Consider the following 17,228-nt stretch of genomic DNA (forward strand, 5'->3'; position numbering starts at 1 on the left):
CCAAAGGAACCGGGTGAGCAGAGGCAGAGAAGAAATCAACCACAACAGAGGTACGAGTGCCCCTGACTTGGGAGAAATAAGAAATAAGGGAGGCAGTGAACCAACTACATTCTAGTTTCTACCTTGCTCTTGGTTCAGTGCCACCACGCACCGCCTCTCATTCAGCACAGACTGCAAGGTATCAGTACTTCACTGACTGTAGCAGCAGATGTAATTCATCTTGTACCTACGATGATGATTATTTCACTAATTGTCAGCTCTGCCAATGATGCTGAGACTTTTGACAGGCAGACTGCTTTCTTATCTTCTTGCACATCATCAGTAATGAAGAGTCTGCAGGCCAAATTATTCCCTAAGTGATATCTTTAGCCCCACTGCTTTCAAATTATGCTCTCAATTATTAAAATTATGTTTCTGCCATAAATATAACCTCACTGCCTTCGGTGGGTCTGTGCAGATGTGGCTAATTTAAATTTAATAAACAAAGATACAGATACGTGACAGAGTAGAATTTAGATTGTTTTAAACTCTCATGCTTTACTGTAATAAAAGGAATTGAAAAGTTAAAAACAAAATGAGCCAATTTGACTAAATAGAGAGAAAGGGCTGTGCAGTAAGAAAGTGCCTTTTCTACATAACCACTTTTGGGGCAGATTTGCATTTTTGATGTTCATTTGCAAATTTATATGCTGACATGTGAGGCGTGACATGAGGGATTAGAAATTTTTCTTGTGACTTCTTAAATGAGAGTTGTTCTTGAATCAGAGAATAAATAGTGGATTCACCTTACAAATTTCTTCATATTCAAACATTTAGAACCACCTGCATTCATACCTATTTTATTTGCTTCACCAAGTCCTTCACATCAATACGCCTAAAATAGGTATTTTCGTTCTCTCTCTGTTCCTGTTCCTTGTTTCTTCGAGGGTTAGATAGTATCCTTCACTCCAGAATTTTTCTTCATTACTGGAAAAATTGCATATGCAGCCTTATGGAATATAAGGACCTTGATTTAAGAGACTGTGAATTTAAGAGTTTAGCTTCAGGCATCCACTTTTTTTTCAAGATGAGTGGATCTTCGAATCTAATGTCATTAATTTTGTGAAAGTGCATACTGTATGCTTTTCCAAAATTGTACAGTTCCCATTTTTACTTCATGTAGCTTTATTTTTTAAAAGAAGAGTGTGTGCATTTCAGAAAAGCATAATAGAATTCTAATTTTAATAAGAGGAAAGAAAATTACATTAGGATATATTGTTAATCTCTTCCTTCTAACCTGATTTCATTTGATTGGCATTTGTTATCAAATCTCTTGCTGCTACTCTTTCTCCTTATTGTATTTCTTTACCATATGCACATACTTTAACAGTGATCTCTCTGCATACACAGTGAGCAACAAATAGAATCATATGTAATCCCCTGCCTGATTATGTAAACTCACATCCCACTGTAATATAATTGGATAAATTGATCCATCTTTTCAAGCTCAAAGGCAGGCAGGTTTATATTGGTGCCTTGAGTCTGAATGTGTCTCTTTTCATGTTATGCTTAAACAATTTTGAAACCAACAAACTTATGCTCTGTTCAGTAACCTCTGCCACAAACCCTATCCTCTATTTTTAAGAGTCAACATTGTATTCCAGCAGCAAAATCAAGCAACATGCTTGAAGCCTTCAATTCTGCTGCCTTTTGTGATTTTGTTATTTTTATATATATATTTGTTTGCAATTTATCATTATGCTCAGACTTGAAGGATTGGTTTGCAGTCACTGGTTTCTGTTCTTCCTACCTGCCTCATAGAAAAAGAATAAATTATTCTGAAAAGGAAAAAAAATGTAATACAGCATTCTACATCAAGTGACACTACTTATCTATGCTACATGTATGTATATGTGCATATAAAAAAGCAATTATGAACTCAAGGGGCACAGCTAGATGCTGGTTTGGAGTATTCTCAGAAGATGATGGTTAATTTTTACCCTTCCACTGTAAATTCAGTAGTCAAATAACACACACCTCTAAGAGTCTATTAACAGTTGGTCACAGACAGTTCTCACTTAAAAAACAACCAAGTTTTTTTTCAGACAATCATCACTCTGTAGTGTTCAAAATACTGCATTGCCCTCACAAGACTTGTGCAGCATTGGGTTTGCTCCTCTCTCCTTCCATAAAGGGAAAAATGTACTTCACCTTCACGGAGGGAGAGGATAAGCAAAGGAAGATGAGGTGTGAAGCACTGCATGAGGCATAAAGTCAGCGTAAACTCTGTTGCTTTTGGAACGAGCCTACTTCTCCATAAGACATCAGTGCCAGTCTACTCCACAGAGAGTGTAGAAATAGTTCTTACATTATAATTTGTAAATGAAGCAAAAGACATTGCTCACACTCAGGCTGTGTTTCATCTAAGAAGCAGAAGAGCTGCATTTTTTTTTTAATGCTCATCCATCTGAACTATGTTTTACTCTTTTGCATAAAATCCACAGTCATAAATTTTGCTGTGAGGAGAGGATCCATCATTTTCACCAATATATTTGTTTTCCTTAAAAATCAATATAAGGAAATCCCTGAGAGCTTTGCACACAGATGTCTGCAGAATGGTTATTGCTGCCAAATTTTTCCAATGTGTCAAATAATCTTTGTATAATTTATAAATTATAACAAAGCAATCGGGCCACATTCATAAAAACCCAGTGACACATAATTTAGCTGAATCTGAGGATTAGAATTAATTGTCTCTCTTTGTTCCAAGTTCTAAATCTTAGTAAATGATTCACGGCATGTCATTACAGCTTAATATTTGCATGAAATCACAGTTTAACTGGCATAATTTAACAGCAATTAAAAAGCTATTTAATCGTCATGCAAATTGGCATGAGGGACCTTGAGTGTGAAGTGTGTCTGAGGGGTTTTTTTTCAGTATTTGCAGGACAGTCATGTACTTTCAGACACCTCTAACATAATCGATAATGTTCTCCCTATCCATTGAAATGTGAATGTGCAATAATTTGTGTTTTCTCTCACAGTTGAAGATTAAGTCCCAAATCATGAATGTAACAAACTTCACTCTCTTAGTATAAATAAAAAATACATTTTTTTAAAAGTGTATTTTATCTGCTGTATTGAATCTTTTACTGATGCCATCTACATCTAGTACAACAAAAATCTGATCATTTAAACTGACAGAGCCAGATAAAACTCTCCTATTGCCTGTTCCATTAATTCCTGTTTTGACCTGCCAAATTTGATGAAATAACATTAAAAAAAAGCCCTGAGCTATGATGACCCATTGTCATAATATCTATAGTTTATGTAAGATTAAATTTAAGCCAGTTTTAAAACATTGGCTCCAATCCTTCAAGCAATTACACACATGCTTAGTTTTAAGTGCATGAATATTACCAATTATTTCAAACGGATTACTGATCCGCTTAAACTTATGCACATATGTGAGTGTGATTAAGGCTCATCCTCCTTATTCTTAAAACTCCTCATTGGTTTTAACAGTGGGAATTTGTTAAGACCAGTCATTATTTAATTCTCATGGCATGTATTTAGAGGAAACATAATTATTCCTGTCTTCTGCACATAAATAATAAGAACTGAAGCAAAAGTAATCTGTGCTAGTTTTAGCTTATTCCGACCTCAGGACTGTTTTACAGAGTAGGTAGAACCATCAGCCTCACAGTAATTTTATGGGAAGCTGAGAGACTGGTAAATCTGAGAGACTCTAGGGTTGTAGGGCCTTTGGGACCACATCAGCATCTTCAAGGCTGTATGTTATCTCTGGTATAATGATTTATCAATATAATTCGCCTTTGTTAACAAGTTGTACTTAAAATACTGACATATTACAGTATTTCAAATGCTTCAGTGTTAGACTTATGATAAGGTCACTGTCAAAGATCAGGGAGAAAATACTCAAAATATTCTCTGTGACCATAAAAATCACAAATTACAAGTATAATTTGCACCTGAGAGGTTCCAGAAATATTGATCTTCGGTACCAATGAGCCACATACTGTTCAGCTAAGTGATTCCTTGATAGGCTGAAAAATAATTGGTCTGTATTTCCAGGGCTTTTTGGCTGCTAACTGTGAAATCTGCACAGAAAGATGTATGAATAAACACTTAACACATTCAAAATATTTTAAACTTTCTTGTCCATTAAAAAAATGCAAAGCAATGTAACACTTCCAAATATTTTAATTATCAAGTGTTTGAAATCCAGCAGCTAACTCATCATTTATTTTAGGGTAAAAATCATATTCATGAAAACACAGTCTCAGTTATTTAAAGTTACAAATAAATACCAGAAAGAAAAAAGCAACTCAAATGTTCAACTGCACTGCACAGAAAACCTTCACCTTTATTAGTTCACATTATCCTTCCCACACCATACACTTTTTTCCCTTTACAAGCATTCCAGCTTTTATATCCACATTTATGCCACATATGTAAACAAATAGCATCATTTTAAAATTACAAATAAAATAGTTGGTGAATAGTGGCTTTTTTTCTGCATCTATTATTACAACTTTCCTTCATTGCATTTGATATTTGTTCTTGCTGCTGTGTGTAGGTACAACTATATAGACCTTTCTAACTCTATAGTTTATTAGTAAAATGTAAGATATAGTAATGGTTTTTGTTAAAGTATGGTCCATTTGAGTATTCAGGTTCATCTTCAAGAATTAAGAACTTGAAGAAATTGATTTATTTCAGTTGTAAGTGCATATTTCACAACCACTCATGGGCTTGATTTTCTAAATCGTTGTATTTTGTTAGTCAAATAAATAGGTAAAAGTTTGAAAATTAGATCAGTGTATCAGTGCTGTAGTAATTGTAGATCTTAAGGAAAAATACAGAAAAAAGTAGTACATTTTAATTTATTTTTTTTGCTGAGATTTGACATCCTGATTTATGTATGAAATGTTAGGGGACACTTTGATATTCTGTTTTCCTTCCTAATGCAAATTTCTGACCATTTATTTCTTATTTATTTATTATTCAATTTGACTCTTATAAAACATCAAAGATTGTCAGTATCAGAAAAGCTTACATTACTACATATAAAATAAGGAAATAATTTTTGCGGTTAAAGCTTTATCCTCGTATCCCACAAGATCACAGGAGATATTTCGTGCAAATTTGTGTTATCAAGTCTAAGTTGTACATTTCCAAGTCATTTTTATGTTTCCTTAAATTATTTCTGAATTAATACTAATTTATTTAGATTATTCAGCTTTTTATATCTCATCCATTTATTATTCCTGCTTAATTTTCAAGGATTGTAAGTATTTAGATTTTTTTATTATTTTTACATTGAATTTGTTATTGAAACATAAGTCTTTAGCTTCTATTTGCAAATAATTGCCTTAAGAAATTTTTTTTAATGTGTTTTTTTTAATCTAATATAGACAACTGTCACTTAACAGGCTTTCCCTTCTTTCTCTGCAGGTCCACCTTCTGCTCCAAGGAATGTGATTTTTAACATTAATGAAACAGCTCTCATGTTGGAATGGAGCCCCCCGAGTGACACTGGAGGAAGGAAAGATCTCACTTACAGTGTCATCTGTAAGAAATGCGGGTCAGACGCCAGCCAGTGTGAGATCTGTGGGGGAGGGATCCGCTTCATCCCCAGGCACACGGGTCTCATCAACTCCTCGGTGACAGTGCTTGACTTTGTGTCGCACGTGAACTACACCTTTGAGATCGAAGCCACAAATGGGGTCTCGGAGCTGAGTTTCTCCCCCAAGCAGTTCACAGCTATCACAGTTACCACAGACCAAGATGGTAAGTCCCAGCGCTGCGTGTCCGTTACTGTGCCCCTACTGTGTCATCTGTGTGCTTGTTGGGGGGATCAGTTTGTTTCTTGGAAGTCTGGGTCAGCAAGTTAGGATGTTTTGCAGGTTGTTACATGTTTTTAAGTGCTTTTGATGAGGACTTTGAGCTTCTGCTGATGAGGGCATTAAATGCTCTTGGCAGTTGGCCCTTGACCCCATTACACAGGGCACAAAAACATACCTTCCTATTTAAAATTCAGCGTAAGCTTTAAACACCTGAGTCTAACTGTATCAGTGGTTCATCAGAACTGGAGTCTGCATCTGGTGCTTTTCCAGGTCTTCCCTTATGATTTCAGTTTGAAAGAGTAAAACACCACAGGTTATCTGTTACAATTTCGCAATTCAAAGGTGAAATGAAAGTGAACTCACTTCCTTTAGTATCTGTGTTTCATAGTACTAATACAGCCTGCCTCACTGGAAGATATTTGAACATCTGTATGAACCCTTTCCTTAGGTGAGGTATCCTAATAGATTTTATTTGTTCCCTTAATTGTCCATTTTGCATTATTCTTTTTTGAGCTTCTTCCTCTTCCATCTTCAGAAATACTTACTGTGCCAGGAAACAGCATCATAGGTTACCAACAAAGCAATCTCTAGCAGTATTATCTTCTGACTTGTGTTACTGTAGATTAGAAGGTTATTTCAAAATTATCCCTTGCTGATATTTGTTCCAGAAATGTCTTTCACCTGCTGTGCAGTGACATTGCAACTGTAGCCAAAGTGTTTAATGTAGAACAGGAACCAATCTAGCAAAAATACCATTTTGAGTAGAAGACCTTTGATAATATGGAAATATTTAGTAAAAGTGCTAATGTTCCAGTTGTAGGAAGGCGCTGGGTTGTTTCATTGATGAACCTAGCAAAAGTCTGCTTACGTGTGTATCTGGGACAAGTAGTTTTTTTGATGAGTAAGTAATGACTTGTTTGCCTTTGGGCATACAAAAATTAACAGCTTGCTGTGATGATGATAATGACAGTGATGCTGATACTAATAATATTCATGAAAATGGATTGGAAAAAGCATGAGAACTACTCACTCATCGTTCATGTGATGATGGTGACAGAAGGGATATTTATATAAGATGCCTAATGATATATAGCTGTGGAATTGCCTTGAGCTCTTAGGCTATGTATCATGTTGCAAACCTCTAGCTCTCTGTTTCTTTCTCCTTAAAGGAAAAAAAAAATGTGGTGCCAGAAACTACCATTATCTGTACTTTAGATGTTTTGTTACATGGTACTAAGTGCAAGTCTGCAAGCATGCACAGGTGGAGGTCACCAGAGATATGGTTTGTTTTTAAACTGGCTAACAGCTGTGTGAACACAGTTTGTGATGTGTATTTAAGTGGTGGGCTTTTAAAAAATACTGTCTCTTTTGCTGTTGTCTGTTCCTGGTTTAAAGATACAGATTTTCACTGCAGTTTACTCAAAACAGGGAGAAGACCAATGTTTTGATAATTTGTGGCACAGGCTCTCAGTAAACTCTAGAATGTAGACTGCTGGCATTCCCTATAAAAATTCTTAAATGTTGTTGGAAGGGCTTCAGAGAATTTAAGACCAGATTTCCAGAATATCTGCTGGTTTATTTGGATATAAAAAGAAAGTTTTGCAGGAGAAAGCATTGTAATAAATGAAAAGGAGGCATCTATAACATGTAGTTATGAAGATAAAGCCATTTTTGTAGGCTTACAAACCGTATAGTTGTATAAAATCATAAGCGTGATAACTATATTTTTAGAAGTAAAAGGGGGAAAGATAATTTCATATGAAATATGGAAGAAAATTGAGGTTTTGGTGATGGAAATTATTTTGTGAGTTACTTTTAGTCATAAATAAGAAGGAGGTTTTGGTGATGGAAATTATTGAGAAGACAATAAACATTTTTTGTGAGTTACTTTTAGTCATAAATAAGAAGTGATATGGAGAAAATTAGGGTGTCTAAACTGAGAAAAGGAAGCTGTAGAACTAAAAACTTCATAATATTGCAGAAATTTCATTAATGTTTATAACTCACATCCACGTTCTCAGGTAAAAGGATTAGTGACCTTATGTTTATTGTTAACTAGCTATTAGTAAACAATTTATAGTTTTTCTTTTGCCATAATTTTGCCAAAAACACTAAATAGTCACCTTTATATTGCATTTCTTTTTCTGTACCACCAAACAGTAAATTTGCTGTTACATTCTTTCCTTATGATCTTAATTATACTGAAATGGACAGTACTTACTGCATGGTGTTAGTGCTCATGTTCGTATGGAACAAAGATCCAAGATCCAACCATAATGTGATGACAAATCAAAAATATCTTAATGTGTATGAGGACTGCATTACCAGAAGTTCAAACATATTGCTTTAAAACAATTTTTTCTTTTTTATGTTTATTTAATATGAAAAATCTAGGTCTATATTAAATTATAGCTACACATATACACATATAAATACACATGTATTTATCCTGTGTTCATACTACCTTTTTATGTGCGATCTTTTCTTACAGACTGTTTTAATGTTTTTGGTATACACATTGCATGAAGTACTAGATCTCTTTATAAATATATAAATTGTTTTCTTCAATTGTTGTATCTTTGTTAAGAATATGGAACAATATCTTCAGCTGTTGTAAATCCAGAGCATTCTGTTAGTTACAATAATTTACAGTAGCTGAGGAGCTAGCATTTCATATTCTTTGAGCATATTGGATTTACTTCCCTCCAGTGGCCCTTTCTTTTTGATGGTTTCTGTGAAATTAACAGATTCTTCTTTAAACTTGCAGAATTCTTAGCTTGTTCTTCAGGGTTGTTTTCTCTCTTTTTATCATAGAATCATAGACTGGTTTGGGTTGGAAGGGACCTTAAAGCTCATCCAGTTCCAACCCCCCTGCCATCAGCAGGGACACCTTCCACTAGACCAGGCTGCTCAAAGCCTCATCCAACCTGGCCTTCAACACTTCCAGGGAGGACCATCCACAGCTTCTCTGGGCAACCTGTTGAAGTGTCTCACCACCTTCATAGTAAAGAATTTCTTCCTCATATCTAATCTAAACCTCCCCTCTCCCAGTTTAGAGCCATTTCTCCTCATTCTGTCACTCCCTGCCCTTGTAAAAAGTCCCTCCCCAGCTTTCTTGTAGCCCCTTCAGGTACCGGGAGGCCGCTATAAGGTCTCCCAGGACCCTTCTCTTCTCCAGGCTGAACAGCCCCAACTCTCTCAGCCTGTCCTCACAGCAGAGGTGCTCCAGCCCTCGCATCATCCTCTTGGCCTCCTCTGGACTCATTCTAACAGGTCTTTCTGGTGTTGAGGGCTACAGAATTGGACACAGTACTCCAGGTGGGGCCTTATTCCTGTTGGCATTTTGCTGAATAAGTAATGCAATGAAGAGTTCTGTGGGCATCCACAGAAACTGAAGAATTGTACTCTACCAGTTAGTGAGTACAACAGTCTGAGAGCATCAAAGCGGGAGAATATTTGCTGACAGAAGTGAAGTAATTCAAAAGTGATTAAGGCTCATCTATATGCACAGAGCTCTACCACAACTTATAGTAAAATCTTAACTGCCTCCTCCTGCAGTCACCAGCATCAGCAAGATTAAGTACAATGCTCAGCTCAAACAATGACAAGAACCAGACTAAAGGAGAGGAACACTTTGAAAAGCCTTTGCTAACTGCATCCTGCAAACCTCCCTGTGATTTGATGACTAAAGCATTGCCAGACCAGATCAAGTACTGAAAAAAGTTATTAACATTAATGTGAGTAGATCATATAAAATGAACTTGGTAGTATTCATGACTTTTTAACTTACTAATTTGGCACAAGTATTCATAAATTTGTTATCCATGTTTTTATTCCCCCCCCAGGATTCATAAGGAAACAAAGTTTCTGTGGTTGCATTGTCTGTCAGGCATCATAAAGAGCTGTGAACCCATTTGCCAACATGAGTTTGATAACAGAGAAAAAAAAAAAATCACAGATATTATGTTTTCTCAACAAAAGTGTGAAAAATGACCACTTAGAGTCACCAAGCTGTTGGTTGGATCTGCAAGTTGAGAAGAAAGGTTCACCTATGTAAGGCTTGCTTACTGGAGTAGAGATCCAGGTGACTGACCACTTAACCTGTCTGTTGGCTGGTCAGTAAAGAGAGAATATATACAGTTCCTGTATGATCACAGCACGTGCTGTGTCTTGTCCAGCAAGTGTGTCAAACAAGGATGAGGTAGGGACGTGGAAGAAAGCGTAGAGATGTTGCAGGTGGAGAGGTGAGAGAAGTGAGTTGTATGCTGCTGTTGTGTAGCTTTGTTTCAAAATGTTTTGAGATCTCAAAATAAACCCTACTTTAAATTCAGATAAATGGACAGATAAACAGAAGGAGGTTCTGCTCAGAAAAGCACTTAAGGGAAAAGTCCCCATTCAAGGAAGAACATTAGCACATATTAAGTGCTTTTGCAAATCACTGCTCAAGTAATTTGTAAACAACTGAAAGGTAAAACATGTTTTAAAAAAAAAAGCTTCATCAGAAAACATTTAACGGTACTGCTCTTCAGAAAAGTTCCTGGATGCCTTTTCTTTATGGGAATGAGAAAGTTTTATACAGCAGTAAATATGCTGAATATGAAGTAATTGTATTCAATCGACTTTAAATCATTGTGTGAAGAAGCAGAGAATTATATGCTGAATTGTAATTTATGTTTCTCTTATGACTAATGGAAGGAAGAGACACCTCACTATATAACTTTCTTAGCATGCCTTAGAGTCTGCATTGCCTAAAGAAAGTTCAGAAGTACTTGAGGTTTTTCATGCATAATTAAAGTAGTAAACAATGAATAATTAAGCAAAACAGAACTTTAAACGATAGTTCCTATTGCCAAATAATAGTCCACACAGACGTTCGCTCTGTGGGCATTCTGTTCCTTGAGAGCAGAGGGGGTTTTTAGCATTACACTATGCAGAGGGGGAGTAGAGTCACGACACATATCCTGAGTACATGATAATACAGACAGGAGTGGCCTGCTCTGTTTCAGTCCACCATTTCAACTGCATCACTGAGGGGTGGCACTCTGTGGCTATAGTGTTTCTCTGGCTGTGAATAGTTTCCTCATTATCTGGTCTGCATCTTCACCACATCATGTCCCTCCTGTGAGACTCCATACTGGCAGCCCCCAGCTCACCTTTCATCTGGATGTCCTAAGGTAGTGACCTCCCCTAAAATCACAGCCCAGCCGTGGGGTGCTTTGTGGGCATTGTTACATTCGTGGACTCCTTCTGCTTGTCTTATCTGACTTGGTGGAAAGTTGAAATTAGATAATTCCTCCTTCTGCTGTTGCATCCCAGAAATCTTTTTCTCCCTTCTCAGTTCTGCAGTTTGTGAGCAACTGATCTCCGTGAAATCAAAGACCTGCTACCAGTGGGCAGAGCTGGAGGCATGAGAGACTTCACTCTCTCTGGGCACACACTCTATTGCTGTATTAAAGACTGTCTAGTTTTGCTGTGTCTGTCTAGTGTTGGCAGCCTGTGGCTAGCTGAGGTTCTCAGGCAGACTCTGAAGCTGCAATTGTGGCAGAATTCTTTTGTCTAATACATTTTATTTTATGTGAGCCGTGGACAGATATATCCTAGGTGATAAAATGTTTCCTAATCTTATAGTAAAATCTTGCCAGTGTCTGAAAGGGATTCCCTTAATTCCTTTTCCCAAATCAGTTATGGCCAGTTCGTTGTTCCTAGTACAGGTGGCTCCTCAGTCATATTTGTAGCCCAGTATGGATGGTCTGTAGCAGCAGCAGCCTCTTCTCACTCTCTTAGAGCTGTGGGTACTGAGAAGTGCATGGAAGGATTTCAGTGTCTCTTCCAGGAATAAACATGACCCTATCACCATGAATTAATGGCATGTAGCATTAGAATAGCAATGCAGATGGTGTAAGGTTGTTAAGAGCCTCATCTGAGTGTCAGAAAAGCCTCTCAGTGGCACTGCCAGGACAGTTTATCAGGTTGAATCCTTCTGGGTGATGGCAGTAGAGTTTCAGGATGCTCATTGGGATGGCACGAGAGTTCCCTGTTCGCCCATCCATAATAGCATCTGACTTTCACTCTAATCAAAAGTCAACTTTCCCTTTTTTTCCCCAAGTCTCAAATCTCTACAGATGTGATTTTCCTTTAAAGGAACTTTAAAGTCACGAAAACTTCTCTTTTCCTAATGACATAATGAAACCCTTTGAACCATTTTCCAAAGTGTTTATGTTAATGGTGCGTAAATCTAAAGGAACAGCTATTTCTAGACCCCGATTGCCGAAATGGAATAGCAGGTCACATAAAAACCTGTTGTGAAACAGTCACAAAACAACTTCCTTCAGACATTGCCAGAGCTCAAACCACGTGAAAAAAAAAAAAAAAAAAAGATTATGAAATTTTCATCTATTACAATAAATGAGAAATTTATGGCATTTGTTTCCCTGAGGCCTACAGCTGTTTTGATAGTTCTACCAAACACTGGACTGTCGTGGGAGCAGCGCAGAACAGTGCTGCTCGTGCTGTTTGTGTGAAAAAAAATGAAGAGAAACATCAACTCGTTGGTTACTGGCCAGGGGCAGCCTGGAAATATCCATAGTGAATGTGACGTGAGGATGGTAAGAGGAATTACTCATAATTTAAAAAAAAAAGTTTGAGATGTGCACTCCCTATTGTAAGTCACTTTTGAACAATATATTTAAAGAATACATTTAAAAAAGGTATTGAGCATTATACAATGAATATTCAGGCAAGTCTGTAAAACTATATGAATATATATGCATATTTATGTGGGAGTGTATATAAATTAAGCATTTACAGTTGGAAAGAAAACCACAAGGCAAAAATGCTAAATCTCAATTCTCAGCCTTGTTCAACTAACGTTCTGTTGAGCACTCTTCAGGTCTGCCAAAGTTCAACATTTTGAGGCGAGGTCCATTTTGATTGTGCAGCACTGTTATTACCCACAGATTTTCATCTGCTGGTCACCTCTATACTTTTAGACTACTTTTTGCAGTTGTTTCTTTACACATACGCATGATTACTACACAGTAACCATAGGTGAAAAATGGTTTTTAAGCCAATCTTGATTTATATCCTGAAGATTTTTTAAATACTTATAATTTTTCTTTAACAAATGTGATCTTTTTCTGGTGGCAGATACTGATGTTCAGCCCTTTCTTTAATGCAGCAGAAGTCAACCTGATTCCATTTACTTTCATTTCTCAGTATTACCCATTAAGCCAGTCAGACGATGTACAGCTTTAAGATACGATTCTCTAAGTTACACAATATGAGGAGAACAAAATGAGATTCTAGTTTGAAGGAGGAGGGGGAAGAGGTTAATCGATACTGTAAAGTATTTTTCCCATAATATACTTACCAGGGTGGTTTTTCAGGTTTTTATAATAGTTTCTTTCAGTGCATAGCACACTGTTATTTATAACCACTGGCAATTTGTCTGACGTGTGTTTTCAGCAAGTTTCTGATTTAAGTTGTAATCACTAAAATACCACATCCAAATGCTGCAACAATTGTATATTTAATAATAATAGTTTATTTCAATCTGTAAAAGGGACATTTGTGGAGAAAAATGTAAAATAATCATTACAAATAAATTGGTAGGCATACAGCACTGAGATAAGAAATATGCTCTATTATGTTTGCTCCTATTGTACTCAGTGGCTGGGAAGGACACTCAGCACAGGATTAAGCCCTCCAAGAATGAGATGTTTATTCATTGACTTTGGTGATTTTAAACAAGAATGTCAAATAAGGTTATTGGTGCTATCTGCACACCACTCTGCTAAGAACCGTGTTAGGATCATCAAGCACATTTCAATTAGCTGGAACCTCTCACAATGAGTGATATATAGTTAAAAGAATCATTATTGAGTATTCTAGTCAGGGTAGGGTACAAGATATTTCAGATATAAACTGGTGACTGAAGTAATTAGAAACCTCTACCACAAATGTTAATTGACCAACTTACAAAATTCTTCAGTTACATTAGGCACCATCTGTTTTCAAAGTTTATCTAAACATTTCTGAAAGCTATTTCATTAAAAAAGTAAATAAATAAATAAATGAAGAACCACAACTCTGGTGTTCCCAGTATATGACAAGTGTAACGAAGGCTTCTGTTGCATTCTTGGCAAGAGGAGTGATTTTGGTCAAGGGTAGTAAAGGAAGACATTCATCACAGCTAGTCAATCTGAAACAAATTGTGTTTGTAGATGTCACGACTTTCACGCAAACCTTTAGGGAGCACGTTCAGAATGAAGGACACGGTAAATTACAAACCAATTCTGCTGATGTTTGCTACGGGGTCTTTAAAGCAATTATGTCGGTAGCAGGTTGCTCCGATTCATTTGCTTCTTAAAATGTAGTTTCTTCATTAAATTCAACAACCCTTCTCCTTCCACTTCTGTGACTCTTCCATATGCATTTGCCTTAGGCTCACGGTTTGGAAATAGTTTTCATTTGTATACAATAATGGCATTAAGTTGTGCGCATTGGAATAAGGTTGAGAGCAGACTCAAAATTGCAGAGTTTCCTAAGCTTCAGAAGTCTGTTTATTTTACAGTTCTGTTAGCTTCAAGATAATATTTCTAATAACATGCTTTAACCTTTTTCTGCCCAGACTAACAATGAGAGATGTCTGTTTACTGTCTTCGTATCTGTGTTACATATTTAAACATTTTCCCACTGTGGTAAAATTTATACTGCGTCTCCAATGAACAAATAATAAAGATTGCTCCTCTGAAAAGATTATACTATCCAGGATATGTACACTTAATATTTAGTTTAGAAATGCATGTTGCCTTTAACAACCCCTCTCGTAAGTGAGCCTTCATATTCTAGTCTGAATCCCAGTCTGACAGAGATGAGGCAGAGGGTGACAACCAGTGTCAAGATTGGCTGGTGTATCGGTTGGCCAGGAGCAAAAGAAGGAAAAAAGAAGACACTCTTAATCTGCTAAATCTTATTTCCATCTAGTGTGCAGTCTCTGGTTTCCTTTGAGAAATTATTTTTACATATGAAATATGCACATTTTTCTTTATCCTCTTTTAAGACTTCCCTTAGAACCTGCACTTAAGCAGGAATCTTGTCAGATATTTATATATATATTTATATATATATATATAGACATGGCATGGCTACAGGTTCTAAAGGGGACTTTTTCAATAAAACCATTTTTAAATGGTTTCATACTTTGTTGACTCTCTGGAGTGAGTGCAACTTAGTAAGTGAAGGACTAACTATTCAGAATATTTTGTCACGGTTGTTTTCACTTACTAAAGTGATATGGAAGTTAGCAAACTCTGCATCGAAGTGCTTGGTTTTACTGGCTACAGGGGGCCAAAAGGGGAAGGAGGGTGATACACAGAAACATTCCCAAGGAAAACATAAGCAAAAGGAAGAGGCGTGCGACTAAATTTGTAATATAAAAAATACATTTTTAAAAAATATTAAATGTAATATATTTTTAAAAAACGTGTGTTCAGCAAATCAGACCAATTTGATTACCATATTTCTCTCATGGAATAACAATGTCATGTTGTACACCAAACTGCTCAGTATTTGAAAACTTAAACTTTAAAGCAAATATTTACAAGAAATCTCTAATTGGAAAATGAAATCTAATGTACCAGAGCTGTTTTGCTGGAAGCCAGTTACAGATGTCCCACTGGATAAAAAGCAAGGGAGGCCTGGCTCAGCTGGAGTTTCCTGAGCACTCCTCTACTCTTGCTTAGTTCTTTTGCTTTCATCCACAGTACTTCAGTAACTAGTCACAACTTTTCTACTGAAGTTAATGGCAAACCCTATAAATTGCTGCAGTATTAATTAAATCTCGTTCTTCACTGAATTAATCCACATTTTCAAAAAAATTTTTGTGCTTATTCTGTCTGAACATAAAGTAATATTTTTAAACTTTTGTTTTCCGTATCATTTTAAATAATACATGCAGCAGCTTCTACATCGTGTGCTTGATCTATAATTGTATTGAAGTTTTTCAAGATTAATGTGCATTATCTAAGTGACTCACAAATTCTAACTTGTTATGCATTGCAAACAGCTGATGTATGATCCCGTAAGTTACTGACAAGTTCTTCAGCCAGTTTGCAATACTGTATTTCACAGTTTAGAAATAAATGATCATTTTATTATATTAACTCAAATCTGTCTGGAAAACAAATTGTCTGATTCCAATGACTGGTTCATATATACAGGATAATAAACTCTAAGGTCTATTTTTCAAAATTAGTTTGTTCTCCTAAAAATTATCTAACAATTCTTTTTATCCTGTAACTGAAGATCAGTGAGGACTGAAAAAAATATTTTACACAGTAGGGTAATGGAGTAATGGGATTCAGGAAACTCAGTCTGTAGTTCAAGGATGATGGGCTATGGTCTGGCAACAATAGAGAAGATGTGAGTCTACCTTCCTCCCTCAACTCATACATTTTTCTGTCAAGCTAGAAATGCCATTTACTAATTGGACATGAGGTGAATTTTTGATATTGCCATACATTAATAGATATGATTTAATCTAATAAAGGAAAAATATTTTAACTGAAATTTAGCATCCCTCTATGCCAATTTATTGATTTTCAGTTTATAAATAATGCAACTCTGACTAGAATATGAAATCTTTGGAGAGAGGAAATAGATAAAATCATATTTTTCTAATGTGGTGTTAAATACTATTTATCTTTAAAAATGCTTACTTGTGTTTGAAAGTGAATTTTCTCTGGTCAAAGAAGCAAGTTGACAGCATGGAGATTAAAGTCTGTACCCTTTCAGAGAACGTGTGTGACTGTGGAGCTGTATTAACCAAGTTCCCTGGTGTATATTATTTTGGTGCTGGGAGATTATCTTTAGGAGAAGAGCAAAGTTTTATCTGCATTTATCTCTCCGACCTTTACCTGAAACAATCAGGTTCAGTGGTGCCAGTTTCAATGGTAACTTTTGTTCCATGCAACATACTGTAATACTGAAGAAGTGATTAATCTGAGATGAACCAAGGGATGTTTGTGAGATCTTTGAAGTTATATTTCACTGTGAATAGTTTCTTATGTTGCAGCTCACAGGAGCTGATGTTAAAGGAAGTAAGTTCTGTCCCAAAACCTCAACCCTTGGCCCATACAGCTTCTGTATCCCCCTAGAGCCACTTCCACCTGTACATTATTAGAGATTAACGTGATATTGTAAAGTTTTTACATCACATTCCAATGTATCAGTGTCGTTCTGTGCAGGTTCAGGGACATATTGCAGGGTATCTTTATCTGTTTTCCAAGTTATCTAATGTCACATTTGCTTCATTACCTTTAAAATTTTTGCTTTTCTGTTATAACCACTAATCTGTGACACAGCTGATCCATAAAGACA

At 36.2% G+C, this 17,228-nt stretch overlaps 1 protein-coding gene across 1 annotated transcript in view; it reads left to right on the forward strand.

Moving 5' to 3' along the window:
• Positions 1-17,228, forward strand: part of LOC104529612 (ephrin type-A receptor 6-like) — a gene marked incomplete at both ends in the record, with an annotated part of 96,902 nt that overhangs the window by 2,321 nt on the left and 77,353 nt on the right. Inside the window, one exon of the mRNA XM_029086475.1 lies at positions 5,458-5,793. Coding sequence (XP_028942308.1) covers positions 5,458-5,793 — 336 coding nt within the window. The remainder of the gene's footprint in view (positions 1-5,457; positions 5,794-17,228) is intronic.

The sequence above is a fragment of the Antrostomus carolinensis genome, unplaced genomic scaffold (assembly GCF_000700745.2).
Source record: "Antrostomus carolinensis isolate BGI_N321 unplaced genomic scaffold, ASM70074v2 scaffold11108, whole genome shotgun sequence".
NCBI classification, from domain to species: domain Eukaryota; kingdom Metazoa; phylum Chordata; class Aves; order Caprimulgiformes; family Caprimulgidae; genus Antrostomus; species Antrostomus carolinensis.